The 18,820-nt window shown below is 40.8% G+C and overlaps 1 protein-coding gene across 1 annotated transcript in view; it reads left to right on the plus strand.

Annotated features, from left to right (window-relative positions):
* The window catches only part of pot1 (protection of telomeres 1 homolog), a 68,401-nt gene that overhangs the window by 44,008 nt on the left and 5,573 nt on the right, over positions 1–18,820 (plus strand). Inside the window, exons 11-12 of the mRNA XM_040133846.1 lie at positions 16,539–16,723; positions 17,385–17,482. Coding sequence (XP_039989780.1) covers positions 16,539–16,723; positions 17,385–17,482 — 283 coding nt within the window. The remainder of the gene's footprint in view (positions 1–16,538; positions 16,724–17,384; positions 17,483–18,820) is intronic.

Raw genomic sequence — 18,820 nt, forward strand, 5'->3', positions numbered from 1 at the left:
GGAGTATCCTGTTTAGCATCAGCTTTTTGTAGTGTGCTTATATGGATCTGATTTTTTGGAGTATCCTAATACGGTTCGGGTTTTTGGAGTATCCTGGCAGCTGTTCTTCAGAACTCAGAATCTGGTCTCATTGGATTGATCAGCTGCATGAGAGGTCTGTTGTGGTAAACGCATCTGAGTGAGTTCGCTGTCCTTTATTGTGATCGGTGAACTGCTCGACATTGAGCGTAGTGTATTCATCCACCTCCAGTGTGTTTGACCTGCGATAACACCTCAGTGTTTTTCCTGATAAGCTTGGTTTGAACTAAAACATTGATAACATCAGATAGACAAAACCTATGTAGACAAAAAGAAATAGACACCATGTGATTCAGGAACAAGTGAGAGGTTTTTTTCCTGTGTGATGAGCCTGGCAAGTGTGTGAAAACTCTCAACTGAGGTGTAAAAATCAAATTTAGATCAGGTTAAATTTAGATTCTGTTGCTGCTCTTTAATAGAGAAGAGTCTGGCAAGAAATGTTTTTGCTCATGTTGTGTAAACTGCTGTGAGTTTATGTTTTGGTACCTACAGTGCCACATCAAAAAACCTTTCCCTGATTTCCCCTCTCTTTGCTTGTGATATACAGTTCCGGATTATTTTGCATTTTGAGGTGCCTAAACAGCTCAAAATGTGCCTAAACAGAAAAGTTTGGGAACCACTGCTTTAGACCACAAAATATAAGTGAAATCTGTGACCTTGCCACGTATTTCATGCCCCTGAAGTACAAGGCAGTGTCATCTGAGATTCAATTAAAAGCATTAGTATGCAAACATGCTAAAGGTTACACACCAGATTCCAGCATATTATCATGGTCACTATAGCCATGGTAATGCTGATACCACAGTAGACCTGCATCATACATGCGTGTAGTGTATAAAAAGGGTATAACATACACATGTTTGCCATTCAAAAGGTTTCACATACATTCAAATGCATACCCTCTGTTCAAGTGAATGGAAACACCCCCAACTCAATTAAAAAGACACAAAACATTTTTTGGCTCCGGTAACCGCCAAAAATGCCCCTTGAGAATATCATGGCTCATGCTTGTGCTTTTAAAATCTTCATTTCACTCTAAGCCATTACACCTTCAAAGTTCTTAACTCACAACGGTTCTGATCTGTTGTCAGAGCAACAGGGGCATGAAAAGGTTTGGGCACCCCTGCTCAAAATTTCTGTCACTGAATAGTCAAGGGAGTATCTCCAAAAGGCATAAAGTTAGAGATGAAACATTCCTTTCAACATTTTAAGTTTTTAGTGTATTTTTTCCTTTCAACAAGTTTATAGTGAAAAATGGAAAGGAGCACCATACAAAAGTTTGGACACCCTGAAAGATTTGAGCTCTCAGTACTTTTACCAAGGCCTCAGACCTTAATCAGCTTGTCAGTTGCTTGTTCACAGTCATCGTCTGGAAAGGTCAAGTGATGCAAATTTCAAAGCTTTATAAACAGTCTGGCTCCTCAAACCTTTTCCAACAATCAGCAGCCACGGGCTCCTCTAAGCAGTTGCCTAGCACTCTGAAAATGAAAATAATGGATGCCCACAAGGCAGGAGCAGACTATAAGAAGATAGCAAAGTGTTTTCAGGTAGCCCTTTCCTCAGTTCGTAATGTAATTAAGAAATGGCACTTAACAGGAAGGGTGGAGGTGAAGATGAGGTCTGGGAGACAAAGACTACTTAGACTACTACTAGCACTCTGAGACTACTGCTGGCAGGATTGCTAGCGAAGCAAATCGAAACCCCCATTTGACTGCAAAAGACCTTCAGGAAGATTCGTCAGACTCTGTCGTGGTCATGCACTCTTCTTCTATGCAGCGACACCTGCACAAATGACTTTCATAGAAGAGTCATCAGAAGAAAACTGTTCCTGCGTCCTTACCACAAAGTTCTGTGTCAGAAGTTTGCAAAGGACTATCTAACCAAGCGTGATGCATTTTTTAAAACAAGTCCTGTGAATTGATGAATTTAAAATAGATCTTTTTTGCCGCAATGAGTAAAGGTATGTTTGGAGGAAAAAAAGCGTGCACAATTTCATGAATAGAACACCTCTCACACTGTTAAGCACAGGGGCGGATCGATCAGTCTTTGGGTTTGTGTGGCAGCCAGAGACACGGGGAACATTTCATTTTAGAGGGATGAGTGGATTCAATTAAATACCGGCCAATTGTGGGAGCAAGCATCACATCATAATTTAAAAAAAAAAAAAACACAGTCCCCCCTGACCGACACATCATCGAAAATCTTTGGATCAAAAGAGCAGTGCATGCAAGATGGCCCAAGAATCTCAGAACTAGAAGCCTTTTGCAAGGAAGAATGGGTGAAAATCCCCCAAACAAGAACTGAAAGACTCTTAGCTGCTGCAGAAAGCACAAGAACAGGCTTTCATACTTGCCAAAGGGGGTGTTAATAAGTACTGGCCATGCAGCTAGCCCAAACCTTTATTTCTGGCCCTTTTCCGTTATTTTCTTCTATCAGGGATGCCCAAACTTTTTCATACCACTGTATGTGATCACATTTGGCTGACAGGAGGGTCCACACGGTCACAAAAACGCTAATCGGAACTCTAAATGGTGAAGAATCCATTCGAAAGACCTAAAGCTTAAGTAAATCTCAGAATGATCTATCATGGGTAGAGTGTCACTTTGATTGGAGTTTTATTTTTTTTGACAAGCGTCAGTCTTTAACCTCAGGCTCACAGTGTGACAAACAATGAGAGCCTTGCCACTAAAGAAGTGTTTGAATAGGAATATTTCCCCCAATTACCAGGCTCCTCTGGTGAATCATCGGCGATATTGTGTGAAATTAACCGAGGCATTTCTGTGAGGCCATTAGGAGAAAGGAGAGCCCATTATGATGAAAAGAGAAGCTGAGAAGAAGAGCGTGAGGAGGAGGAGGAGGAGGTCTGCGGTCGGTGTGTGTGTTGCCACCTCCATCACTGATTCATTCAACAAACACACATACAGATGATAAATCATTTATTGGACTTTATTGGAAGCCAGATGAAGAGCATGTCGATTATACTGTACTGTGTGCTGTTATGTACATGAACCCAATTTGTGCCTCAACGTTTTTACACGACACTTTGGCATCGATGGTTTCATTTGAGTCACAGAAACAAGCTGCTGTTCATTTACTGAAACCTAATGGAGTAGGTTTAACTTCTATAAATTCTGAGCAGATGTACTTTTTGTGTCTGCATAGCTTAGAGAGTCCAAATGACGCATATTTCTTCATCCGCCCAATGCCTCAAGGTTCCGTGCAGACTGTATAGGCAGCCCAGTATTAATGACTGTGCAGAGTGTACGTCCACAAAAGCAAACCAGCTGCCCACATGTGAACTCTTCCACCTGTGCTGACACCCTTATAAAGTGCTTGAGTTCTGCCCCCTGCAGGATATTACCTTTCAACATCTGACAGTGCCCTTCAGCTCCAGTTGTCACTTAGCTCTGTCTGCTCTCTTCTCTATGACCTGCAGCTAAGTCATGAAAAAAACCGATAGCTATGTCAACCAACTTGAAAAAGTCTGCCTATTGACTTAGTTTAGTTACTGTAGCTTAATCAGAGACACATGCACTCTATGTGACCTGACAACAGCTTCTGGCGGTTCTGAGGGATAAGTAAATGCTAAGTAAATGTTGTAACTCTGTTGATATAATACATTTCACAATGGATATATGAACTAAATGCTAATGTCAGCATGCTAACATGCTCACAATGACCCAACTACCGCTAGTTGACCGTGGTCTCAATTCGCCATGATGACCTGAATGAACTGCTCTGTGGGGCAGGTAAACAAAACACACTAGTAAACACATATCTCTCAGATACTGTATTGTCTCTGGCAGCATTTAAAAGCTACAAAAACATGTACCACCAAAGTAATGACTTTACACCACAACATCTCCACCGCTTAATGCAGTTTGATTATCAGTTAATAAAGATTCACATCATACCTGCCTCCTGTGTCCCATTCAGGCAGGTTTTTCCACCCATCGTGGCAGCACAGCCAAATGGAGCGCAGGCAATAAAAATGCTAATATGCTGATGTTTAGCAGTATAATGTTTACTATAGTTATATTATTATTTTAACGTGAGAATCCTAGCATTTGCTAATTACCAATAGACATAAAATATAGCTGAGGATGGTGGGAAGTTCATTAGTTACCTCTGTCAGAAAGGTTTTGTGATCACCGGTTACTGTTTTTTTTAAGAAAAGAATGGACCAATTTGCACCAAACTTGGGGGAGGGATGGGACTTGGGCCAGGGACAAATCCATTAAATTTTGGTGTGGATTCGGTTAAAGCAGCGGACCCAGGAATTTTTCTTTTATCACTTTCTTTAACATTGCGAGACAGGGCTTTTTTTGACATTTCCATCAACATTTGGCTTTGGTGGAGGTATGTGCTCTGCTGAGTATTTGGTTGTAAAGCGAAGTATGGTGAGATTTGTACCTGGTGAGGACACTAAATGAAAAGTTAACGCATGACTAAATTCATTACAATGCATCTTCTGGGGATCATTTTAATGGGTTGGATTTAACGGCAAATCCATCCAATAGTTCTCGAGGTATTTTTAGTCTGGACTCGAGTGGTGGATCGACTAACATTGCCGTCCCTGCAGCCACTTGTTAGCATGGTTAAAAATATTCCCTGCAATTTAGTCTGACGTAAAATTTGCTGTGTTTGACAAGATGCAACCAAATGAGTTAGCAGCTGCCTTTTCTACTGTAGCAGGAAATTTGCTGTGCTTTTACAGGGTCCCCAGGAGATTAACTGTACTGTTCATGGTGAGTGCTAGGGACGCAAATTCTTTCGCTATTTCCTTAATTGATAGTCGGCCACTGCGATTTATTTCCTCCTTTGGATGTCAAGGAGGTGTGTTTGTTTTATAATCTGTGCAACCCTCATGGACGGGCGGCAGACGCGTGTGTAACCCCATCGAATTAAACGGTAAGAGGCACCACCAAGTGGCACAATTGGGTACGAAAGAAGACTAGAGTACATTTGCTGACAGTTTCTACCGAAAGACCTTGTCTCCTGCATTGTCGGTTATCATATTTTTAATCAATTAAATCATTAGTGGAAACTGAGCAATAATGAATTAATCACTGACATCCTTATCTAGCGCCATCCTCAACTTTACATTGTTAGCTCCACTATCGGTAAGGCTCTGAGGGTTCAGAAAACTCTGTGGGCTCAGCATTACAGGTCGTGGCACTCAAATACAGTATCACCTAATTGAGCTTTTAATGTAATAGGCCTTTGAGCTTGATTCTGGTTGTTTTCAGAATATAACCAGACCTTTTGCTGACGGGTGAATCGAGAAATAGTGAATGTTCCCTCACTGTCTTTCTGGTCAAGAGAGCTGAATTCTGAATGCAGACACACTGGCCCTTAAACGAAACTCTGAAGAACTCAGTTTTTCGGGTATTTCCTCCTCTTGCCTGTTTCCAGCTCTAGGGTCTCTCACTATTATTCTCCCCTACGCTGTGTCTCTCTTACTCTCCCTCTCTCTCCCCATCCATTTGTCCATCTCTCATTTTCAGTTTCTCCTGACTCTACCATTCTTCCTTTATCCATTTATCTTCCCTTCTCTCCTTCCTGCATTCTTTCTCTTTCTGTCTCTGCAGAATCTCCGGTGCAGATGTTTACCTGGTTACCTCTTCACTCACTTCATTTTCTCTTCCTGCCAGACCTGCACCTGCCTTTAGTCTGAACCCTAGTGGGGCTTGACGATGTGGCCAAAAACTATATTAGAATTTTTTTTTTCATATTGATCAATATCAGTAATTAATATATATATTTAATACCATTACTGTGGAAGGAAACAATTCAGCATGCTTGTTTAACCTCTAGGATACACTCGGTGTGTTTTAGTGAGTACAACTGATTGTAAACACAACTTGTTTCTTAACAAGAAAACTCCACAGGGCACCTTTTACCGTTTTTACTTTTTAAGCACAAGGGGTACATCAAGTTTAGGATTTAATCCTAAATAAACCAAATAAGAGTCACGGTCCTAAACTATCTTTTTTTTGAATCAATAACTTAACACCCTCTGCAACCAACATGGTATAATATTTACGCCTCAACAAGGCAACAGCTGCAGTGCTTTTAAATAAACATCACAAACAATGATGTTATGATACATACTGCGATCAGCCACAACATTAAAACTGGTAGCTGGTTTTAATGTTGTGGCTGAATGGTTTATTTATACACTATATTTATGTGCATGTGTGTCTGTGTGTGTGGTGCGTGTGTGTCTGTGTGTCTGTGTGTGTGTGTGTGTGTGTGTGTGTGTGTGTGTGTGTGTGTGTGTGTGTGTGTGTGTGTGTGTGTGTGTACACACACAATTAATGGCATCCCTGAATTTTAAGTACAGAATTTAGAATATCTTCAGAAATAAATGCAAATTATACAATTTTGTATAATCAAAAATATTTAATAAAATGTCCAAGGTTACTGAACAAAAGAAAACAAAAAATAAAAACTTGCATAATAGTGAAATAACACAAACACAAAATGTACCCCAGACACAATTATTGGCGCCCTTCACTAATATTTGGTTACAGAACCTTTAGCAACAATGGCAGCCTCTAAATGTTTCTTGTAGCCATCCAGAAGCTTCTGGCACCTGTCTGCTGGTGGTTTTTGCCACTCTTCCATTGCTATGCGTTCAAACTCTCCTTTTTCAATGGCAGATTTCAGCTCCCTCCAAAGGTTTTCAATGGGATTTAGTTCAGGACTCATTGCTGGCCAGTTTAAAACAGTCCATCTTTTCCTTTTCAACCATTCTTTCGTGCTACTGGCTGGTGCTTTGGCTCGTTGTCCTACTGAAAGACTCAAGACCATTGCCTCAAACCTAGTTTTCTGACGCTGGGTAACACATTTCGCTCTAAAATGGTAATCTTCTAATTTCACAATTCCTTTGATACACTCAATGCCTTCGGTACCAGAGGCAGCAAAGCAGCCCCACAGCATGATAGAACCTCCACCATGTTTTACTGTAGGTAGGGTGTTCTTTCCTATGGGCTTCATTTCTTCGCCTAGAAACAAACTGATGCACGGCATTCCCACTGAGCTCTACCTACTAAGGGAACGCTACTCTTTTGCAATACTCTTGTGTGTGTGTGTGTGTGTGTGTGTGTGTGTGTGTGTGTGTGTGTGTGTGTGTGTGTGTGTGTGTGTGTGTGTGTGTGTGTGTGTGTGTGTGTGTGTGTGTGTGTGTGTGTGTGTGTGTGTGTGTGTGTGTGTGTGTGTGTGTGTGTGTGTGTGTGTGTGTGTGCGTGCGTGCGTGTGTGTGTGTGCGTGTGTGTGTGTACGCTTATGTGTGTGTGTGCGTGTGTGTGTGTGTGTGTGTGCATGCCTGCGTGCCCCCCACTAATGTCAATACTCTGATTTTATATAATGAATTGTGTGAATGCTTATTCAACATGTCCAGAGGCGAGGTTTGGACTCTGTTGTTATAATTCAATACTGAATTTTTTGTTTTCTTCAATGGCCACGTCCTGAAACATTGTGGAGAAGGTTTGAGCCGTTGATTGTTATGTTCACATTGTCCTTGTGATCTCCTCAGTCTGTGTTGAGCTCCGACAGCTTCCGCTCATTATCTCATTTTCAGCTCTCACAGTCGACCAAGTGCACATTTCCATGTCACTGAATGTTTTTGGGGGGGTCACGCTTTAATGTAGCGCGCTCTTTACTCCCACACTGTTTCCTGTTTAGTGAACACAGCTATGAGGAAAATGAGACTTCATATCAGCCCGCAGGCTCAAATCTCGCCCGAAAACCATAGACCGCAACATAAACGCTGCTTCTCCTGGCGCTTGAGAAGGCAGCAGAGCATCACTCATATAACCAAGAGTTCAGATCCACATTCACAGTGACGCTTCATTACACAGCTCTCATCTGTCTTCATCTCATGTACAGATCATCTATTTAGATGATACGGCTTTGGACAAATTTATCTGTGTGAGTGGGTGTAATGTCTGATCTGAAGAGCAGAGTTTTTAAAAAAAGCTTTTATTTTGAAGCATTTTCCTGTTTCAGATAGTCTGACAGTCTGTTCTTTTGGCTCCTCATCAACGTTTTGAACAGGAAAACAAATGTTATGTTCATGTAGCATAAAATGGTGCATGTCTGTCTACCAGTTGGAATTTTAAATCCTGCTGAAGGTTTTTGAATGTTTTGAGGGCCTGGATTTCCCTGGCGGCCGTCTAACTCCATGGTGGCCTTGAGGACCACCTCAGTCTCCTCCTATTATTCATGAAGAGAGATAATGAGCCAGAACACTACACAATCCCAGAACCTCCCTCACTCTTCCGGAGACTACAGTGCATAAACTAGTGGTTTAGTCATGTTGAGTATTGAACTATTGTCGTCATAGCGAATCCATCTACTCAGACAGTGTTGAGAGGATTCCTTCTGGTTCTGTTTAATCACAATCACATTTACTATTACTATTACAATTGTCACAAGTATTTTAAAAAATGCCAGTGAGTGGAACTTTAAAATCTCTGGGAGGAATGGGTTTCTGTAATTTCTTTTCGCTTTTGCGATCCATTCCAGTAGTAATGTCCGTAGTACTGGAAGCCAGTCTTTCCCAGTTTAGCGTTTGTATGAGGAACTTTTAGAGCTAACGTATCCTGTAATGTGGTGCTATTGCTGTTCACTTTGAAGTCAGCCAAGGATGTTTAAATATCTGGGCAACTTAAATATCAAGGCCTTAAATGAAAAAACACCGGAGGTCAGTGATGACTTTTTCATAAAACTCACAGTGGTTAGTACCATTATTTGATCAACTGATTGAGAAAACATTGGAAAATGGTCCTGGTCAGCCACAAAATGGAAGTTTGGGACATAACAAACAACATACTGATGATGTGACTGAACTCTATTCTTGACCTTGGACATAGCAGACAACAAAGCAATCTCACCACAAGGTCAGTTTAGTAGCTGTTCTGGAGCTTTTGATCATATCACATATGCTTTTGATCACTCACACATGGATCCCCCACATAGTGCTCCTCGACACCTTTTGAGTTTCTGTGGCCAGCGTCAGCATGTGTAGTGAGGTTCAGTTCCCAGTGATTTCATCCTGTCCCTTCTCCAGTCTTAAAGACTTTGACTGGGGGGGATAGATATTCACAGGGCCTTACCAGTAGTGGAGCTAAAAATGCAAGGTTTCTCCTGAAGGTGGTGCTAGAGGGAAGGTTATGGAGTTACAATCCAAAGGGGTTCATCTTCTGGGGAGCAGCATTGTGATCAGGAAACTTGCTGGATTTTAATATCTCTTGTGTCCGTTGGAAATGTTGTCCTGACACTGGTGCAGGAGCGGCCTGATTGAATTTTTCCCTTCATTATCCAGCTCATCGTTTTGTTTATGCTAGCTGTTTGGTTGCTGGTGCAGTTAACTTAACCTTTGTCATGTTGTATGTCATATGTCAATTTAAGAGTTGTATATTTTGTGTTACAATAAGAAAAAACACCCGTTTAGGGCAAAAGTAATAGTTTTACACCCCCAAATAAAGAAAACATTATGCTCCTGATCTGAAACAAAAATTTTAAAACCTCCTATAATTGAATATTTTGTTGTTATGTAGATTTAGGGATTAGAGCTCGACCGGTACTTGATTTTTGAGGCCACTACCATAGCAATGTTTCAGAGCGGAGACGCACCACCACACCTGAAATAAAAAGCATCTCTAGTTTTATTTCATATAACGTCAGGCTTATTAGGCTTATTAGCAGAGGCCACACATTTATTTTGTCAGGTGATGGTTTCAATGATCATGTAGTGACTACACTGATAGTGAAATGAGATGATTTGGGATCCGTGTGATTCAGATCTTCTAACCAATTTCCTGCCAGACTGTAATGGAGACACTGTTTTTTTTTTTTAAACAACCTCAAACATGTCGTTGACTTTTACATACTCACATTTGTTGTTATTCATTGGCCGAAAAGTATTCTGATACTGATATATTGGCGATATCCTAAATTAAGCAATGGCAGTATATCTTGGACTCTAGAAGTGATTCATGAATTAAAATATTATTGACTGCTTATTCAATAATGAAAATATTCTCTATTTCCTGTCTTTGATTGTTTTACTTAATGTCTGAGAGTGCAGTCACGGTATTTAATCTGAAATTACGTGTATTTCAGTCAGTCAGATCCCCTCTTTCCCATTGAGCTGATTTTTTTTTTTTTTTTTTTTTTTCCAGCACAAAGAGCCCTGCTGTCAAGTCAGGCTGTATCTGTCTGGTTTTTAAAGCACATTTCCTGCTGCTCCATATAGACACTAGTGTGAAATGAATGTTTCTTCTTCTCAGTGTGGGCACAATTTTTTTTTTTGGCTGCTTTATTGAGCCACGGCTCGACAAGAAGCCATGGAAGCCCTAAGCAATCTTTTGAAATTTAAGGAATCTCTTTTTACTGAGCAGCCGAGCATCACTAATACCATGAGACAGTGGCAGTGGTGTCTTGGCTGTCGGGCAGTGGGTGGACTGTGGAGTCTTTAGTTTTCATACAGATCAAGTACTTACAGAAGCCCCCACAGGCTGCCCCACTCTGCTCCCTCAACTTCTTTAAAAAGAAAATGCAGCCCTGCAGCCTCACCCTGTTTGCAGGGGCCGCTACAGGGAGCCTTTTTTTTGTCATACAGCCCGATTGTTCTGACTTGTGGACTAGCGTGTCCTATGGCCCCTGATGGCCCCCTGTGCACATGCTGATAATGATAAGTATGGTTTCAGCTGAATGATAGGATTGGTCAAAGAGCTCAAAAAGCTGGTCACAGAGCTCTAAGAGTATGACTAATTCTCCTACCGTGATGGAGCCATGAGGTGATTTTCTCTTTTCTCCTGAGCTTTTGCTTCCTTTAAAAAGGAAATATTCTCAGGTAATTTTTTTCCAATGAAGACTTAAAATTCTTGTAACCTCCCACCGAAAGCAGAGAAAATTACTCCCTTGCTGTACCATGCTGTACGGTTTGTGTGTTTTTAAGTTTTGATGAAAGTCTACATCTGTAGCATTTATTTGAAATAAGTCTAAATAAAGGCTACCAGGCCTCTGAGTCCAATCACCCGCAGTCCCAATTTACAAACAGGTGCCAGTATAAACACCTGAGTTTATTTATTGATGCCAAATAAATATTCCTTGTGATACCTTATTTTTAAGAGAAGTCAAGTCAATTTATTTATAGAGCACATTTAAAAACAACTAACGTTGAACAAAGTGCTTTACATAAAGATTAAATCATGTGATTATCTGATTGATGATTACAACCAATTAAAAACACAGGAAACGATCAAATAAAAACACAGACCATAATAAGAGGATAAATAAATTAAAGCATAGAATATCTGGATAGAATCATAAGACAACAACATTGCAAAGAGAAGTAATAAAATACAAACAAATGAAAGCCAGAGTGTGGTCAGCTGTGTCTTTACGATGACAATTAATATGCTGAAGAAACGAGATGGATCTTTAGACCAGTTTTAAAGATATCAGTGGAGGGGGAAGGTCTAATAGTGACCGGCAAACTAGTCCACAATCTAGGGCCAATAAGGGAAAATGCTTGCTCACCTTTGGATTTTAAATGGCTGCATGGAATGGTCAGCAGACATGAGGGGTCTGGAGGTGGAATAGGGAATGAGCAGTTCAGAGAGGTAACCTGACAGTAATCCATGCGTTGCTTTAAAAACAAACAAAAGAATCTTAAAATCACTTCTGTACTTCACTGGTAAGCAGTGGCCAGGGCTAGAGGCCAGTGCAGGGTAGATGCGTTCTCTTCTTGGTACCAGGGAGCAGTCTGGCTGCTGCATTTTGAACGAGCTGCAGACAAGATAAGCCTGATTGACAGATTAATGAATATAAAAAATGTTCTAGCCTCCTGCTGATGCATTTAAGGACACGCTGACGTCTGAGATTTTAAGAGTGACCTTTGGAAAAATTGTCACCTGCAGTGAAAAGTATACATAATGTGTAGTTCATGGGCTAAAATATGCACACACAAAAAAGAAAAAAAAGAGACAGCGGCTTTAATCTGAATCAGTATTCACCAGCTCTACTTCAGGTACATTCATAAAGACTCACATAAATCCAGTAAAGCTGACCAAAGTTGCAAATAATGTTGTTGTTTTTTTAAGATCGTTTTTTTTTTTTTTTTTTCCAATGTCATAACCAGAGGTCGGTGTTGATACAGAAACTGATATTAAGGGTTCAGAGGAGGGTACAAATAGTAAGACTGAGAACAAGCAGCCCTGGCTAACACCTCATAATGTAAGGCTCGGTATTATGTAACATTTTCTGAGCTGATACAGTACCTGAAATACCAAAACAACCCTTTTTCTATATGTTTGAGGAAATATAGACGTTATTTTACAAAATTCTTTTTAAACTGAACATAGGAAACCAAAGTTATGGTGAAAGAAATGTGTCTAATTAAAATAAAGCATAAAATTGCCCCACTCAAATTACTGTGTGGAAAGAAATTTCAAAATTGGTTTATACTGTATCATTGTTTTGCTTGAACATAACCAAAATCGTTTTTCTTGATATTTTTTGTTTTTTCTCTTCTGAGAATGATCTCAGAAGAGAAAATGATCCCAACGCCAAACAGTAGACCTGTCTGAATCAACGAATAAATCTGAGATGTTAGCGGTGATTCAGAGATCTGGAACCAGGCTAACAACAACAGCCTCCACACTTCTGGTTTCAGTCTTTCTGCAGCCCGGGTCAACCGCCTGTTGACCTAGGCTGCAGGGATTTATTTCCATTCAGCCACAAGAGCATAAGAGAGGTTCAGCACTGATGCTGCGTGATAAGGCCTGGTTCACAGTCGGTGTTCCAGTTCATCCGTTGAGGTCAGGGCACTCTTCAGACCAGTCAGGTTTGTCCAAGCCACACTGGGAAAACCATTCCTTGATGTACCTGGCTCCCTATGTGGACTCCTAGGAGTCCACTATTGTCTCTATGTGGACATCTGAGAGTCTGTTATTGTCTAGAATCAGAGTAGGGATTTCTGGCGCAACTTCACCAACTTTCTAGGCGAATAGAGGAGGGAAAACAGCCTGAAGAGGTCAAGACAAGCATCACTAAAGAACAGCTTTCCCGGGACACCAACACAATCAGGGTTAAAGAGAGACTGTGTTTAATCGTCCTCCAAACTGTTCTAATGCAAATCCGAATTCAAAAAGCAACTTAAAAAAGATTAATAAAAATTAAAGCCTGCAAGTTTTGTCACCGTCAGAAGATGTTGGAAGAACTTCAGCTCCAACTTTTTCATCTACAGTAAGCTACTGTACTTTTGGGCGTACTTTTTTTGACCTCGGTCCTCTGGTCAGACGAGTCATGTTCTGGTCTAAACTTAATGTTGCTTCTCTCAGCTGAATGTCTGCTCATTATAATCACACCTGGCCTCTCAGGGCTACCAGAGAGGATTTCATTTGTGAATACAGACAGTAAGCTAGTCCGGGCCGGATCGGAGCCGATGCCACCTTTATTCGCCCTGCCGTCTGTCCTCTGGTGTTTTTCTCCCAGTATTCCAGCATTAGTCACTCTCTCAGTTCTCTCTACAACTGTATCCAAACACAAACTCTGGTAAATTCAGCTAAACTCTCATTTAGCTCTGAGAAAACACAACCAGACTCGCACGTACTTACAGTTGTTTTCCTCTGTCTCATTCTGCTAAACATCCAGGTCTCCGGAGACAAAATAAAAACCTGGGCAGAGTCTGGAATTCTGCAAACAAAAATACTGTCTTGTTTGGTCTTATTGTTTGCTTCCTGCCTCACAGGGATTTTTAAATGATCTTAATTACGATTCATATTCAAATAGCATGTTTTCCTATGTACTTAGAAAGTGCTGCTCAAGATGAATAGAACTGAAACGAACACACACACCCAAAGAAAAAGAGGAGTGTGCTTCTTCTAGCCTTGGTGCATTAAATTTAACTTCATGGAAGCCAATTTTTATTCAAATGAAGATAAAGAGGTTACTAATCAGATTACCTTTAGAAGGGTCTGACTGTTTTAAATCCTGTGTTAGAAAATCCTCCAGCCTTTTGATGGGATTAAACAGTGTGCAACAATAAAGGCAGGTATGTTTCCAAATGATGATCGATGATTCATGTCTGCTAGAAGATGGGTGGCCAGGGGATGGAGTGGCTGACTGAAAACGGAGGCTGAATGTACCAGAAGGCTTCATTTCATGTCACTCTGGAGTTTGATTTTCCTTCATTTTCACTCCTTTTTTGGAATATGCTTTGGGGTTAGTGGGATTTGTCACTTGTATTCAGAAATGTTCAACTCATGCGGATTTGCGCCGCCTAAAAAGAATGAAGTGTGAATTTATCTCTCCGCATCCGCTTGCGGCTTTCCATTGATTTTAAATGAATTCAGAGCCCCCCTTAAAATTCGCTTTTGTGTTCAGTCCAAACTCACTAAGACCACAAGTGTGACAGTTTACAAGCTTTTACAATAACTTCTAAATGACAATGGCTGTTTGTCAAACCCCTCGAAAAATAACCCACAATAAGTGTTGGAAAATTAACTTGTGAGCCTCAAACGTAAAAAACATCTAATTTTTCTGGCCACTTGGGGAGAGCAGAAACAAGTTGTAAACACAACATTTACATATCATTTAAGTTGTTGTGGCAAACTATTTAGCTAACAGTTACTTATTTACACATCAAGCAGTTATAGAGCAACATTATCATTCATTTGGAGCTGAAGAGTTAAAGAGCATCGACTAAATTTAGACACTTTCATGCTTTGCCTAAATAATCTGGCAATCTGTCATTTTCCTTCTCTTAAGGTTTTTTCATTGTTTTAGTCTTTTACCTTTTCTTAATCTCATTACATATCCTGTTCCCAGATCATGACACAGAGGGGAAGAGAACATCCATTTTTTTCAGTTTTTGAACTCACATAAACGGCAGAGCTTCTCCTGTTAGTCATTTTCAAAGTAGCATCCAGTTGTGTGGAAATAATTCTAGATAAAAGGATAATTCCAGATATTTCAATGCCTCCATGAGAGTGGTTAGGGCTGTTCAATTTCCCCCAGTCCATCTCTCCGCTCTTCATGTGGACCTTCAGAGGAAGAGAAGCCTCAGGAGATCAGCTATTAATCCACCCTGACACTGACTCAAACTTCAGTCAGTAAACGGAGAAAATGGATTTTAAAAAAGCCACTGCTTATGGATGATTCACTTTCTGAGACAGTCTTCTGCTCTCCAGCCATAATGCAATTAAAGTTTATATAGACGTGAATATCTGGGTCTCATATTGACTAAGCCCTGCCATGTAAAAATAGTATATAGTATTCAGTGAAATCTCTGAACAGAGTGAATCCTCCTGACACTCGATCAGTGAACCGTCAGTCAATTTTGAGATGGAGGACAGATATCTGTCGGCTGCAGGCTCGTCATGACGGAGAGCTGACGGAGAAACGAAAAACCAAAAATGACAAACCCGTCCAAACCAAGTCCTGCAAGTTTGGTGCAACATCGCCACCTGCTGAGTGATAAAACCTGATGAAGTCTACACTGACTGACCAGAAAAATAGGAACACCTGCACAGGTTAAACAGTTTGATGGAACCTATGGATAAATCCTTTTGCGGCATGTTCAGTTGCCGTCTCTGTGTCAGTGAGGAGTTGATTCTACAGGTGCTGGACTAGAGAAAAGTTATTTTTTAATTGTTTGATTCATTACAAGAATCAAGGTACAAGAAATTCATTAAAACTGCTTTAATCATCATTTTTATATTAACAATGGATAAAATGACTGTAATTCAAAAGGTGTCACATGGTTTGTGAATCCCCCGATATTTCTTTTTGCATCGTACTTTTGGTTTTCTGGCACATTTACTGTTGGATTCAGTCCCAATTTTCTGAACAAGCTGTGATAAACCCACTGAGCACTACCTGTCCCTCAACAAACAGCAGGCAGACAAAGTTAGGGACTAGCTGGTGAAGAAAGCAGAAACAACTAGCAGCTAAAGAGACAGATATTTTTCTCAGGAGTTGGAGGAGACCAAACAAGAGCTAAAAGGAGAGTGAATATTGGACTTCCCTTCAATGAATGACCACGTAGCTCTGTGTCTGCTGGATGTGGAAGCAGGTGACTGTTTTCTGATAATACGGGTGCCTCTCATTGCCCTATTTCGCGTCTCCTCACTCCCCGGGTGACCCTTAAGTCGTTCCTTAGCACCGTCATGAGGGGCGTCTCAGTTCACTCATTGCCGTTAAGGAGGAGTGAGGAGGCTTGAGTGGTGATACATGAGATCATCCCTTGCGGTAGTCTTTTGTGCATCCGACACACCCCTTTAGATATCTGTGTATGATTGGGCGCTGCAGCTGATACCACGTCACCGCAGTTTTATAAAAAAAATAAAATTAAAATGTTTCTAATATTTAAATAGTAATTTCTTATCTTTGACGAATGCTTTTTTTGTTTTTTGTTTTTTTAATTGTCCTCTTTGTCCCGTCAGCCCGGAGCCTTCCTGAGGATCTACAACCTGCGAGCGATACCGGGATCCAGCAAGGTACCCGGCATCACAAGCAGCCAATCAGAGGAGGTGGATCACCTGGCTTTTCACTTGCATGGTGGGACGGCGTACGGCAGGGGGATCCGGGTTCTACCCGAAAACAGCCCCGACGTGCAGGAGTTGAAGAGGTACAGCAGGAGAAAGGGGACAAATATACTGAGGCTTAAAAATGAAAAAAGTCATTGTAGATAACTACTACATACTGCACACTGGGCTCCGGTACTGGTTCTACTTCGTAATAGGACCAAAAATGACCAAAGCAGTATTAGTGTAGACAAGATGTGTGCAGTTGGACTTCTGCAGAAGCTGCCATTTATTCAAATCTAGACAGGATGCACCATCAAGGATTATTTAAGAAAAGATTTATTTAATCATAGTTTCAAAACACATCTTTTTCTATCCTTAAACACAAACCTTACCAAGTTTAAGTTTTGTTCCATCCACCTTTAAAAAAAATGCAGCCATTTTTAATATTCAAAATTTTATTTTGAGACTTTTAAAGTTTAGAGCAGTGGGTTTAAAGAGGAATGTTTAGAGGAAAACAAAAGTTTGGAAGCAGATTTAAATCTGTTGTGTAGTATGAAATAATCCAGGATTTGATGAAGTTTAAGATCAACCCCAGCTGTTACATCCCTTTCTCAGTATTTTAAATGTAGATATTTAAATGAAAAAGAACCCCAGTATTTGATTAAGCTCACTGGCATTATTTACTGTATTTATGTATGTGTGCGGTGGGGATCACAAGACTCATAACAAGAGGTCATTTTCTTCTTCTTCATGTGTCTGCAGAGTCCTTGAGGCCTTCCCAGAGGATGACAATGACCCGCTCCCAGAGCTGAACGACTCAGAGTTGTTGGAAGTCTGGAGCACTCCACCAGAGTCTCTGAGTATGAAACAGCCCTATAGGTCAAACTTTCTGGTGTCCTGACCAATCAGCAGCTGCAGGTCCTCTCTTGACCACTAGGCGCTTGCTCCTGCACCAGCATTGATCACTTGATTAAACTTGGAGTTTTTGTGCAGATGTTTGAGCTGCTAGCATGATTGTAGAATCTCTGGTTTGTTATAATTTATTGTTTTATATGAGGTACTAAAGCTGGAAAAGGATATTTAGCCTGATGGTCTGATGTTTTCTGTTCATTCATGGTGTTCATGCTAGCCGCTTGCTCAGCGTCAGTAGCATTGTGAGCATGTCATCGTTAGCATTTAGCCCAAAGCACAACCTCACAGAGCTGCTAGCATGGCTGTTGAATCCGAAGTCTAGGTTTTCCAATAACCCTCCTTCATAGTGTCTGCTTACGAATGACTGAGAATGAAAATCAAAACATTTTCATTGCGTGACTAACTCGCAAAGAAAGAAGAATGATGAGCAGCGGAAATATGATCATCCTGACTGCTCAGACACGCCAATCTCCTCACTGACGAAATGATGGCTGGCTGGCTGGATGGATGGATTGAATCTGCAGGGAGCTGCCTCCATTAGCAGGGCCTTCTAAAAGCCCGTGCTTCACTGGGGGGAAAATAAGTCCAAACTTCCACTTTGACCTGAAGGTTTCCATGCAGACAGAGAGACAGCCGCAGCACTAAAACTCTCCCACATTAAAAAAGCTCTGTGTTCAGACCTGCAGGCCTGATGTCTGTTGTGTAACTCTGAGTGGAGAAAATATTTGGGACGCAGGTTCTTTGCAAGAGGAGCAAAAAAGTCCTTTTTGTAAATGTACTCCTTTATTAACATGCAAACAGTTTGGCGGTATATCAGTTGATGTGCAGCACTCTTATTATACAGAACATACTGCACATCCCCAAGAATTCTTTCTCACGTCTCTGAGAACTCACAGTGATGTAGTTTAAACACTTAAAATAATGTATTTCCTTATTTATCCTCTCTTTGAAGGGTTCTTGTTTTCATAATGCTCAGATATTTTTTGCTTTTATCTGCTGTGAATAGCGCTGCCTCCTGAATTTTAAAGGACATTTCTAACAAGGGAATAGAACTATTTTACTTCAGTTAAATCAAAATTCAAAATGCAGCCTTTTACCGGCTTTTCTTCGGCGGATCGTTCTTTAGAAACTGCCGCTCGATAACAGGAAGATGTTTACAGTGATTGTGATGACTGCACACAAACGCTGAAGGATATGTGAGCCGGGGGCAGGCAGAAAAGCCCGTTTGTTTGTTTTAAGCCTTCTAATAAAACGCTTTTCCAGATCAGATGATTTAGTTTTTTCCG

This window comes from Xiphias gladius, chromosome 8 (genome assembly GCF_016859285.1).
Source record: "Xiphias gladius isolate SHS-SW01 ecotype Sanya breed wild chromosome 8, ASM1685928v1, whole genome shotgun sequence".
Classification (NCBI taxonomy): domain Eukaryota; kingdom Metazoa; phylum Chordata; class Actinopteri; order Istiophoriformes; family Xiphiidae; genus Xiphias; species Xiphias gladius.